Source organism: Sus scrofa, chromosome 2 (assembly GCF_054392235.1).
Source record: "Sus scrofa isolate SSC_HxYL_T2T_F1_AM1 chromosome 2, Sscrofa_HxYL_maternal_Yorkshire_Landrace_v2.0, whole genome shotgun sequence".
In the NCBI taxonomy this organism is placed as follows: domain Eukaryota; kingdom Metazoa; phylum Chordata; class Mammalia; order Artiodactyla; family Suidae; genus Sus; species Sus scrofa.
In genome coordinates, this window is record NC_139384.1 from 36,787,324 (window position 1) to 36,800,871 (window position 13,548).

Below are 13,548 nucleotides of genomic sequence, written 5' to 3' on the forward strand. Positions count from 1 at the left end.
TTTGATTCTTTAGAAGTCGCTCACCAGGTCTAGCCTGCTCTCACGATGGGGGGAATGTCTGTCTCCCAGAGAGGAAGAATCTACATATATTATAATGTATTTTAGGTGATAAAAGTATGCCACAAATTAGTTTTTCAGTATGATCCCAATTTTGCCTTTTCTGTATTCCTTTACTTTTTTTAGATGTTCAGTAAAAGTTAGCATGAGAAACCCACACAAACAAAAATGCAGTTACAAAGAAAACTGCAATCAATATGTTTTGCTTGAAAACTTTGCACTATAGAGGATATTTGGGTAGGAAAGCATGGGTTTTTTTTTCTTTGGAAATGGGTTCATGTCCTCCTTGCAAGGATGATGGTCTCTATAGCTTTGATCTACAGTTTCTATTTCGATCAAATCAGTACCAGTGGGATTTCAAAGAGAACAAAAAATTAGGACACAAAGAGCTTGCTTTTCTGGTTCCAGCCCAGTAATTTAAAACTCCCAAATCTGAGCCAGAGACAGAGTTTGCCAGTAGTAATTTTTATTGTGTGGAGAAGTTTTAATTCTTCCATCCAGGAATGCTCCTTCTTTCTAGGATGAATTTAGAACCCCCTGAACTCTGCCACATACATACCATAAGTGGATTTGGTAGAATATCTGAGGCAGAATAATTACTAAGTTACAGAGGCAGATAACAGCTCATTGCTGCAGGCTAAAACTCTTCATTTTTGTAGAGAGACTCAGACAGGCAAATTAAGTTGTCCAAGGTCATGCAGTCCTAACTGGTGATATGGGAATGAAAGCCTTGGTCTCCTGTACCCTAACCCACTGCTCTTTTACATAATGCTAAAGATGAATTCTATTTACCAAATGTGTTTGTTATCTTAAAGGACCGTCTTAGCAAAGAATATTATTATGTGGGAAGGGAAAAAGAAGCCCATCACAGAACCACAGGACTGGAGAGCTTTCCACAATGCAGGCCAAAGAGAGGAGGCTGGACGACAGGCCATTTATAATTGTTGAAATTAAGCCTTGATGGCTTTGTGATTTACAGGGCAGAGATGGAGATCCACCAGTTTTGGCGGGCCTGCCTTCTCACGTAATGATTCCCTTAAGCTAAATCTAGTCTTTCAATACACCAATATTTCTTGGTTAAGAAGTCTACATTTGAATGAGTAAAGGGAGTGGATGAGTATGCAGGAGACCCAGGCTCACATTCCCACTGCACCACTCAAACTCATACGACCATGGACAACCCAGGCTGGGTACCTTCAGGTACTTTTCTCATTTGCTCCTCATGAGAGAGCCTGGAAAGATGGGTATTGAAATCTTTGTTTTCTAGATGATGAAGCTAAGTGGCAGAGAGTATTATCAGACGCCAACACCCTTAGTCCTTTCACTTCATTCACTCTGGTAGGTTTACTCTCAATTCAAGTTACCTGCAGGAGCCAGTGATCATTCAGCAATCTCATATCAAAATCAATTTCTATTAAGTTCTCCACTGTGTCAACATGCTACCCCAGTGGTGGCTGGAAAGAGCAGGGATCAAAGCATAGATTCTAGACTGCCTGAATCAAATTGATGACTTCATCAATTTATAAGTATGTTTCTATAGTTGTAGACAAATTTTAGAACTTCTCTAAGCTTCTGTTTCCTGTAATAATAGAATTTTGTGAGGATTACATATATTAATTTATGTAGAACGCTTAGAACCAACTGTTGGAATGTGCTGGCATACAGTAAGTACTCACTGAATAGTAGCTATTATTAATATTTTTAGATAGATTTACATATATAAGATATTATAGTATAGTAAGAGGGAAGTCTAGTATAGCCAGTTCATATATTCTAAATAAAATAGTACTTTTTTCTTTTTGTATAATGGCTACCACTACTTATGGCAGGGACCTTACAGGCATGATCCAATTTAATCCACCTATCACCAATGCTACTGAGATAGCTATTCCTTTTTTGCTTTTTCCTTTTATGGCCGAACCTGCAGCATATGGAAGTTCCTGGGCCAGGGGTAGAATCAAAGCTGTAGCTGAGGCCTATGCCACAGCCATGGCAACCTGGATTCGAGCCGCATCTGTGACCCATGCCACAGCTTGCAGCAGCTTGAGGCAACACTGGATCCTTAACCCCATCCTCACAGAGACTATGTTGGGTCCTTAACTTGCTGAGCCACAATGGAAATTACTGAGATGGCTCTTCTTATCAAAATTTGCAAAAAAAAAAAAAAATTAAGATTTAGAGATATTAAGATCATGCATTCCAGTGGAGCAAAATTAAAATGTAGAATGTAGACTGTTAGACTCCAAAGACATAGTTATGTTCTCTTCTTCAAGACTATTAATATAATCAAAGAAAGGAAAAGGACTTCTTCATTTATACACCCCATAGTATCCAGCAGAGACATAGGATAGACTATGTCAATAACTGTTTGTTGTATGATTGAATTCACTGGTTCAATATTGACCTTCCATCATGTATAGTTTTTATTTCTACACTTCCAGGATTTCTAAGGTCTACCACAAATCTATATTTTCATTTCACTGATTTTTTTCAAAATAAATAATCCTTTGTTGGAAAATATGGCTATTACTTATGTCATATATGTTGTGAAAAATAGAGGGTGGTTATGGAACATTTTTCGGGATACAAGTATTATAATTGTTTCCCTGGGACTCTCAAGGAGGAATCATGGATTCCAATAATTTCACAATTAAGAATAAGAATACTAAATTAAATAAAATTATTGGTGCTAGTGGCTGCTGAAGTGGCATCAATATGCAGCTCTATCTGCCTGCGACCTGTTTCCCCCCCATCCTTGCTCACTCCAGATGAACACCCGTGGAAAAAAGTAAGCCTTGCTGCACCTACCCTCTCCGCCCCACACTGCCACCCCCATCACCCAGGTGGGTGGCTGAAAACCTTTTTGCAGATGTAGTCATACTTCTGATATATGAAAAAAAACTGCAAGTTTGATTTGGGGACTTCCTGGAGCCTAGGACTATGAAAGGCCTTAGTTTACCTTAGCCTAACAGAACAATACTCAGGTAGCTATAGAGATAGAGCATTGATGTGTATCATCTACACTATAGAGAGTTCCTACCACAATTCAGGGACTGTGCTAATTGTGTTATGCAAATTATCTCTTATCTATTAACAGCTTTGCAACCTAAGTATTACTATTGCCAGTTTACAGATGAGAAGACAGATATTCAGAGAGGTTAAATTCAGGGCAAATAATTAATAAGTAGCAAGATTAACACTGAGTTTTCTATGATATAAAGCAGATGTTCTCTATGAAATTTGGGCTTTCTCCATTTATTCCAATCTACTTTTAGAAGACTCTAGAGAGACAACATTTTTTTCTTTGGTCTGTTAGGGCTACACCCATGGCATATGGAAGTTCCCAGGTTAGGGATCAAATTGGAGCTGCAGCTGCCAGCCTACACTTAACCACAGCCACAGCAACGCAGGATCTCAGCTGTGTCTGTGACCTACACCACAGCTCATGGCAATGCTAGATCCTTAAACCACTGAGCAAGGCCAGGGATCCGACTGGGTGTCCTCATGGATACTCATCAGATTCATTACCACTGAGACACGACAGTAACTCCAACAACATTAATGAGAGATCTGAGTTTTGGGAGACTTTTTAGATAGAAACTAAAATCTTTACCCTCAGATTTCTTAAGTAATCTTTTCTTGGCCTCACTCTAAATTATGATCTCCTGCTAATGCTAACATATATTAAATTGGATCTTACATTAAAATAATTGAAACAATTTGAATCAAAGAAAAAAAATCTGACACTGAGACTGAACAGAGTCCAGAAATAGACATGATTTCAAGATGTAAAATCTAATAAAACTTATACTCATTTTTCTGAGTGACAAAATGTATTATTTAGTAAACGTATGGCTGCCATTTGGGAGAGGGGATGTCGTGATTGTTCTTCATACCAAAAAAAAAAAAAAAAAAATCCCATTTGGCTAAGATATCAATATTTAAAAAAATAACATTAGTTAAAAATGCAAAGGTGAATTTTTAAAATTTCCCAAATGGGAGTTCCCATCACGGCACAGTGTTTAACGAATCCGACTAGGAACCATGAGGTTGCAGGTTCCATCCCTGGCCTTGCTCAGTGGGTTAAGGATCCGGCATTGCCGTGAGCTGTGGTGTAGGTTGCAGATGTGGCTCGGATCCCACGTTGCTGCGGTTCTGGTGTAGGCCCGTGGCTACAGCTCTGATTAGACCCCTAGCCTGGGAACCTCCATATGCTGCGGGAGCGGCCCTAGAAAAGGCAAACACACACACACACACACAAAAATTTCCCAAATGAAGAATTAATTTTTTGGTGATGATACAAATTTCCTAACATGTTAACAGCAGTAACTTTTGAATTAGAAAATGCCATATAGTTTTGTAAAAAATATATCAAAACAAAAAAAAATTAAAAGATATATAAGAAAATGGGAGGAGTTCCCATCGTGGCTCAGTGGTTAACAAATCCGACTAGGAACCATGAGGTTGTGGGTTTGATCCCTGGCCTCACTCAGTGGGTTAAGGATCCGGTGTTGCTGTGAGCTGTGGTATAGGTCACAGACACGGCTCAGGTCCTGCATTGCTGTGGCTCTGGCGTAGGCCAGCGGCTGTAACTTCGACTAGACCCCTAGCCGGGGAACCTCCATATGCTGTGGGTGCAGCCCTAGAAAAGACAAAAAAAAGACCAAAAAAAAAAAAAAAAAAAAAAGGAGAGAGAAAATGGGAAACATATCTGCAGCACTCCTGAAAGATTAGAGCCTTTTTAAAAAAATAAATTATTAAACAGAAAAACAGTTTAATGAAAATGAACAGGAATAAAACACACACAGAAATCTGAAATGTCATCAAACATGAAAAATATTCTCTATCTCACTTATAATTAAAGAACTGAAATCAAAATAAGATATCCCTTTGGGTTATTAAATTGGTAAAAATTTAAATGCTTCTCTTGGTAAAAGTCTGAAGCAGATTCATACGCTCTAGGTGGGAGTTGGCATTTGGGAGGAGAGTTTGTCAGTCTTAGCAAAAATATACAATATTCTTACCTTGTAACATACAGATACTATTCCTAGACATTTTGCTTCCATGACATACATACTACAAATCTATAAAGAAATATAAGGCTTTGAAGGTACACCTTTTTGTTTATAATTTGATATGTCAAGCAATATTTCTTTCAGACTAAATTTTCCCTGCTTAAAAGGAAACCAAACATATTTAAAAGTTTGGAAACCCATGTAATGAGTAATAATAATTTCCAAGAAAAGAAAATTTTGAGATCTAAATTTCTGGGCTTTGAAAAGGGAAGAAATGGTTTTGATAGAAAATTTTAAAAAGCTGAGGTCAGGATCTTGGGGGTTAACCTTTAAGTACACTCTCTTTTTTGGAAAGACCTGACTCCTTCATTTCTGAACCCATAGGAACTTTCCTTTATCAAAAACCTGGCTTTGGCACACCTGAAATTCCCTGTGGCACCCTTCTTTCTTTCTCTCTTGCCCCTCCTCCTCCCACAGTCATTGGCCCATATCCATGCTCATCCCCACACCCACCCTCACAAGATTACTTACTTCCTCCAGTCTCCATCGGTTAAAAAGTTTATTGTATTTTCCTGGGTGGCCTACAAATCTGTAAAAAGCCATTTTAGTTCATTAGCATTTATGTGGGGTGGACTGAAGAACACTTACTAATGCATTACAACAAGTGCACGTGTGGGTAGATATAAATGTTCTTGGAGCAACTTGTCCCCAGACAGTTGACTTAGGCCATACTTCCACATCAAAGGACCTGACTTAAAAAGGAAAAATGATGTGTGAAGTCAATACCAGTGGGTTGAGAAAGTACAGACCAATCAACCGAATGAAATTTCCTCCTTTCACCTATGGAGTTTTAATTTATTATTGACCTAGTTAATGAATATTAGTAAGATGTGCTGAACTATTTAGTTTAAAATGTTTCTAGCTTCAGAATGTTTCCGTGGCACTGGTAGGAATGGTAAGCATTCAGTGAACTAGAACCAGTAGCTTAATATGCTTCTTTTTCATATTTTGCAGCAAATTTAGGGGAAAAAAATTACTGTGATAAATACAAGATCCCATACTAAGGAACTGTAATCTGGGGTTACACAAAAATTATTTTCTTATTTAAGAAAATCATTAATAATGACTGGAGAGTCATCATTCAACCCAGATATGGCATATAGGTTTTATTTATTTTATTGAAATACAAACTATAGGTGATTTACAATCTTATGTTGCTTCCAGGTGTACAAAGTGATTCAGTTATACAATTTTATCTTTTTATGCCAACTTTAATAGGGAGTGGCAGCGAGAAGCACTGTACTGAGAAGTCTTTTGATTTGAAAAAGCATGTGAATTGATTGGGACAGTTTTCCAAGGCAGAGAACAAGAATTTGTCGAACTCTGTTAACTGGCAATGGAACTGTTGACAATCTTTTTCACTCTTCAAAGTTAATGTGTACGAGGTTGACTTACCTGCCCAAAAAGAAAGCAATATAAAAGATAGAACTGTTTAAATTGACAAATTGGAAGAGGAACATCTTCAGAGCAAAGCTGTTTTCCCATTCAGATTCTGTTCGAGGATATTCTGAAAGGAATATATGGTGAGTTTACACAGATGAGTGAGATAAATAACAAGAAATATGGATACAGAATCAGAAGTCCCATGTTCAAAGTCTGGTTCTAGTCATTCACTAGTTCTGTGAGGCACCCAGTGTCTCTGACTTCTAGTGTTGACATCTGCAAAAATAGGAATGATAATATCTATTCCACTGAGCTGATGAAAAAAATCCACTGAGATAATCTTTAGACATTTCCCACACAGCTACAAAAGTACGATGCTTGTTATTATGATATAAATATTTTCAGGATTCTCTCTGCTCTTGTCATTTAGAGGTAACCAGAAGTATTAGATCAGATTTATAGTAAGTATATACATATTCTTTTTTGCATTTTAAGACCGCACCCATGGCATATGGAGGTTCCCAAGACAGGGGTTGAATTGGAGCTACAGTCGCTGGCCTATGCCACAGCCACAGTAAGGCAGGATCCAAGCTGTGTCTGCAACATACACCGCAGCTCATGGCATGCTGGATCCTTAACCCACTGAGTGAGGCCAGGGATCAAACCTGCAACCTCATGGTTCCTAGTCAGATTCATTTCTGCTGCACCACCACCAGAACTCCATATTAAGTATACTTAATATAGGGACCTAAATTGTCCACACAGTGAAAAAAAGAGTATTTTGTATGCAGACTGAAATGGAATGGTAAAGAGAAAAGAGGGCTATGTCAGTCACAAGAACCTAGTTCCTATCTCAACCCTATACCTGATTTGCTGGTAATCTTGGGAAGGTCTCTTCACATTTGTTGCAATCAATTTTATAATCTATGAAATGAGGAATTTAGACAAGATAACTTTAAGAACTCTGTTGTCTCTCAGATCTTATGTTTCTAACTTTTCAAGCAAAATGAGACAAAATAAAATAAAACAAAATGAAATAATGAGACACACTGGATGAAGATGGCAGTATGTACTGCAGCCTCTGCTTCCACTCAGTGATAGAAAATATATATGCACATTTAATATATATTATAATCCAACTGAAAAACCCAAGAAAGGTAGAAAATAGATGAGAGCTGACTTAGGGAAAAGATAGGCCACAACATATGCATGAGCAGAGCCCTGACTTAAGAGGAAACAGGTCCAGAGGAACTTGAAGCCCAAAGCAGAAATAGGAGGTTTGTGAAAAGGTGTATGAAATCATGACTATCATATGGACCTGGTAGATTGTTTATCAGTATGAAGTATCTCCCTTTCCCCCTCAAATATATACTAAATTTTACTTTGCCTAATAATAACATGGTGACACTTGATTTCATTGTTACTGTTTTCTTAATATAGATGCTCTTATTCTTGAACTGTTCTCTGTTTGACAAAATAGAAACTCTTTTCATCAGTTGGCTTAATTTTGTTTCCTGGAATCCAGGTTTATTTTTATAAATAATTAATATTATAAATAAATCACAGTTCATTATTATAGATTATTTATTATTTGGCACAACTGATAACCATCCTGATTTAACTCTCAACAATTGTAAAACTAAACTAAGAAAAATTTCACTTTGGATCAAATATTATACATATCTTCTCTAAAAAAACCCAAATGTGACAGAATTGAAACTTCAAATTGTGTGTGTGTGCTTGAAGAAAAAAATATTTGGACAAAAAAGAAATCAAGAAAGAAATTTTTTAAAAAATCTTTTAAATAAAACAGTATGTGGCCTCCTCTAGAAAGTAAAATTTAGTTTCTAATTTAATGCATAAATTTGCAAGCCCAAATTACACAGAATATATTTATATTGTCTATGTATTTATATACATACATATACATGCTATTACATTATTTTAAACAAAATATTAATATTTTATTAATGTAAATTAAGGCAGTTCATCATTATTAGTTGACAGTTATGAATCTACAGGCATTATGGTATGAGTTATACATGGAAAAATAACGTATCAAGTGAAAATTTTGCTACTTCTGGTACTTAGCACAAATAACTATCCTTTTTCCTAGTATGAATTATGGTCCCCCAAATCACTTCCTTAGATGTGTGTCCATCTTAAGTATAAAACACTTTACAAGCAAATAAACATAAGGAATTGGAGATAGAAGAAAGCTTTGAGACAGTCTAGTTCAAGTGATTCACTATTCAACGGATGAAACTATAGCTCGGAAGATTTAAGGAACAATGAAAATGATGAAAAGGATTGTTCCCATTTTGGGAGCACTTGCCATGTGTCAGGCAGACAAACCACAACAATGGTGAAGGAGGAACCGTTGTCATTTTTATCAATCTCTTTTTACCAATGAGGAAACTGAGACTTAAAAAGAAAAAAAAAGAAAGGAGGAGGAGCAAAGGAAAAAGAAGAAGGAAGGAGAGAAGGAAGAATGGAGAGAGGAGAAAACTTGCTCATAATCATGGAATTTCCAAGTGATCACATCTTCCCAAGAAGGGCATGAACTACTAGGGTCTAGTTCTTCCCTCTACACAATGGTCCCTCTGCTGTTACTTGTATTTGGAATGATATAGTTATTTCACCATAGAAAGTGGAGTCTGTCACTTTCTATGACAGTAATATTTTAATAGAGTTTAAATTCTACTTAGTTAACTTAATTATCTTGGTTTCCTTTTCTATGACCTAGGGATTCTACTGTGATCGAACTGTAATGACAATAAAACCAAATAATGAAGGACAAACGTTTAGGTTAGCACTGTGCCTGGGCTTTGGTGAGTTCTCAAACAATAGAAGATCTCTGCTCAAACAGCTCTGGCATTCAAATTTTGGACCTGCACACTGGGGGAACAAAAATTAAGTTTGAGAGTAAGAAAAAGATGTTTCCTGACATACAATGTTTTGAGAAATTTACTTTTCAGGTAGCAAGATCAGAAATTTTGTCAAGACAGAAGAAGCATAGAATCCAAAAAGTAATGAGAAAAAGAGAAACTGAGAAAAAGAAGGTAAAAAGGAATTCCCACAGTGCCTTGCACAGGCCCTGAGAATAACCCACTGAAACTGGAATAAAATGGTGGGTTCAGGAAGGACGACTCTAAGAAGAAAACACAAGGAGTGCAATACTTGGTATTTTTTAATGTATTTAGAGAGAACTTAGAGTTATGGCAGGAAGTTTGGGGTACATTAAGGAAAGTATGTGTAGACAATTCAGCAAAACGTATGCTATTATTAGCTTTATGAAAATACAAAGGTTGTATAATAAAGGAAGCAATCACAGTTCACACCACATGCCTCAGATACGAAAACAATTCCACAGAAATGTGATCTGAACACTAATTATTCATACTTTGGAAGGAAGAGAGATAACAGCTTGTGTGTAACGGGTGATGGATGTGGACACGTGTGGGGACAGGGCACTAAAGGGAATAAAGACTTAAGTTCTTGACTTTTCTGTTGGGAAAGCAATCACTTCCCAAAGCTGGAAAATTCAAGAGTGCCAGTAGTAGCAAGCTATTTAGAAATAAGGTAGAGAATAACAAAAGAAATTGTTAAAATTGCCTAAAGCAGTCCCTCAGGGATATGGAAAATAATAATGGAGAAGGACTGGTATTCATTGTAAATCCCTTAATACTCTGTTGCTTTTTAAAGTGTGTACATGGAATATAACACTGTGATAAAAAATAAATACTGGGGGGAAAAAGCCAAAGAACTGACAAAGTAAGGGAAAAAAGCAATTCCAGGAAGGGAGGCCTAGGTTTGCTCATTTCTAGTTAGGAGATTTTCTAACAATATACATTGCTTCTCTATAGTTATGCAATGCAGTCCAACTTCCCTATGTCACTTCTTTCATTTTTATTGACAATTATATAACTAAAGTTGACATTAAAAACGTTAAAGTGCGTAAAGCAACTACAGCCTGGTATGCCCATGTTATACTCTAAGGAGTGAAGGAAGAAAAACAGACTTACCTAAATTAGTGAGAAGATAAGCAATTTTTTCATAAGCCTGTAATAAGAGAAAACAAAGAGTGAATGTCATCATTCTCTTTCAGAAAAGGCTGTTATTTACATTATTCAAAGAAGCATCTAAAATGTATTCTAAAAAGTGGCTACATGTCTAATTAAGCAGAAGCATGTTTAAATCTTACAATGCAGTGCTTTACATATACACATACACATGAAATGCATGTGAAAAAAATATGTTGTAAATATGTGTATATATACACACACACTTGATTTCTGCAATAACACATCTTTTCTGGTAGCTATCTCTACTTCCATTTTACAAATCAAAGAAATGAGACATTAAAAAAAAAAACTAACTCTGATTTAACTAGTCATTGGATTACCTGGAATTTGATCACCAAATTATATGTGCTTTTTACTACTCTGGAAGGCTAAGTGGCAGTATGATTTCTTTATTATTGGTAAAGAATTTTCCAAATTATGAGAATGACAGTAGATAAGGTTGCATTCCTAAGAAACAAAATTGGTTTGATGGTTATTGAAGACAAGAGTCAGAAGTCAAATTATGTTGGATCTGCAAGCATACGCATAATAGGTTTTAATAATATTTTTCATATTCTGCCACCTTCTCCTGCACCATTGTACTCTGTCCACCACTCATACAGACTCAAGGAAAGAAAACAGATTTCATAATATTCTAAGTGAATATAGTTGAGACATATTTACTACAAACAGAAGGGTGATATGTGATTGTGGCACATTTATGTGCATGTAAATATGGCTCTAAAAGCTCATAATTCACAAATTATTCTTTAATTATGAATTCCAAAACCATGCCTCTTGGAATGCAAAATCAAAAAGTAGATATCTGGATACGTTAAAATTCTTATACCTTCCCTGACTCTTTTCAAAAGAACTATTGTGATTATTCATTTTAGACATGATTCAACCCACCTTTTCCTAAGATCTAAAGCGTTATCTTGAGAAAGAGAGATTATATTGAGTACAATAGTCTCATTCTATTCCTAGTACAGTTAACTATGCACACAACTTATCATTTTCAAATTTTAGAACAAGATTCGCTTGAATTCATCAGCACCAAAGTTATCCTGGTTTTGTTCTCTTCCATGCCCCATTATCAAGTAAGATGATGACAGAAGGGTCCCCAAAGAGTACAGTAAGATAGGCTTATCAATCAACAAATAGTACCGGAGTAACCAGTGTATCCTGGGCATTAAATTAAGTGCCTTCATGGGGATTGAGAGAAAATCTTATTTAAATAACTTCAGTTTAGAGTATCTATGTGCCAAGCAGTGGTTTCTAATACACTGTTACTTAAGTTTGTCCTTACAACAACATTATCAGATAGATATGTTACATTTTGCAGAACAGGAAACTAAGGTTTAGAATGTTAAGTACCTAGCCTGAGATAATACTACTAAGCAAGTAGCAAAGTCAAGATTTGGTTTCAAGGCTCTCTTGTACTTTCTATGCTATGCCTTGTCATACAAACTATTTCAGATTTCTGTCTTAATACTTAGCACACAGACCTGTCTGCAAGCCTGGGATGGGAATAACTGCAGCTGATGCCCCAAAGGATTACAATATTGTGATAACCTTTGGAGGAACATTATGAATCACAAAAGATATCTGCAGATATCTCTTGGAAAGCTCTCTGGGATACTGAGGAGCCTGAATCATCCAAGGTCCAAATGACAGCCAACTGGCATCATCGTGATGATGAGTTTTAAAATTAATCCATTCAGGGTGACTTGTTAATTCACCCACAAAGTGTAGGAAGAAACCATAATTTAAATGTAGCCAACTGTATAGTGCATCTCAGCAATCACATTGACAGGGCAAGTTGTATGTGTGTTTGGTAGAATGGATATGTATTCGGGGGAAGAGAGAGTAAGGGGCTTCAGGGTCAATTGCTCTAGTCACTATATTTTATAATGTAGTATATATAGTGTATGTATGTATCTGCACATTCACACATATATATCATTTTATATATATATATGTATGCAATATATGTGTGTGTGTAAAATACATACATAAAAAATAAAATATATAAAACATCATGTTGGGGAACCTATGCTTTTAAAAATCATTCATGGAATTCCCTTGTGCACTGGGTTGAGGATCCAGTATCGTCACTGCAGCAGCTGTGGTTGCTGCTGCAGCATGGGCTCAAGCTCTGGCCCAGGAACTTGCACATGCTGCAGGTATGGCCAAAAAAACCATTCACTAGAGCATTCGGTAAGCTGATATTCTCTTAGTCATACATAGTAGGTTAAAGTGTTTATTAAGAATTTCTAATGGGTTGGGTGCTATTCAGGGAACTAAATAACAGTGTACCATAGTCTGGACATTCATGGAACTTGAATTCCAGTGCTCAAAGACAAGTGACAAAGAAACATATAACAAGTGACAAACATAATTGTCCAGGAGATGAAAAGTACTAAGAGGAAAGATGAAACAGGCTGATGGACAGTGTGGTGGTGGCAGAGAGTGCTGCTTGGACGATAGTCAGGCAAGCCTCTCAGGTAGGGTGGCATTTGAGCAGAGAGCTGCATGGTAGGAGGGAGCCCAGCAGCGAGGGGCTGAGCTGGGAGACACAGGAATAGTAAATGCAGACACCTGAGCCTGCCACAGGCTTGGTGTGTTTCATGAAGGACAAGAAAGTTAGAGGGGACAGGGGTGGGGGCAGTAAAAGGGCAAGGTAGTTAAGAGGTGAGTCAGAGAGATTTCAAAGGGAATCACTTTTTCAGGGCCTGGTGGGTCATGGTGAGGACTCTGAATTCATTCAGAGATAAGAAGTCATCATCTCCCCACTTATGCTTTGTTTTGGGGGGTTATGCAGAAATCAGCTGGGAAAAATAAAAGCAGCAAAGGCAGAGAAAGGGCAAGGTTGTTGTAAAGGGGCAAATTAAGGCGTTCTACACTTGTCTTAATGCTCTTCACTCTGAGTCAGAGGCTCACACCTTCATGGTACAAAGGAGCTCTAA

General features: G+C 36.9%; 1 protein-coding gene across 12 annotated transcripts in view; it reads right to left on the reverse strand.

Moving 5' to 3' along the window:
* ANO3 (anoctamin 3) overlaps positions 1 to 13,548 on the reverse strand; it is a 483,543-nt gene that overhangs the window by 22,492 nt on the left and 447,503 nt on the right. For all 12 annotated transcript variants that reach the window (XM_085011613.1, XM_085011611.1, XM_085011612.1 and 9 more), the window contains 3 exons: positions 10,541 to 10,577; positions 6,528 to 6,639; positions 5,604 to 5,661 (listed from right to left, as the gene is read on the reverse strand). In XM_085011613.1, the coding sequence (XP_084867739.1) occupies positions 5,604 to 5,661; positions 6,528 to 6,639; positions 10,541 to 10,577 (207 nt within the window). The remainder of the gene's footprint in view (positions 1 to 5,603; positions 5,662 to 6,527; positions 6,640 to 10,540; positions 10,578 to 13,548) is intronic.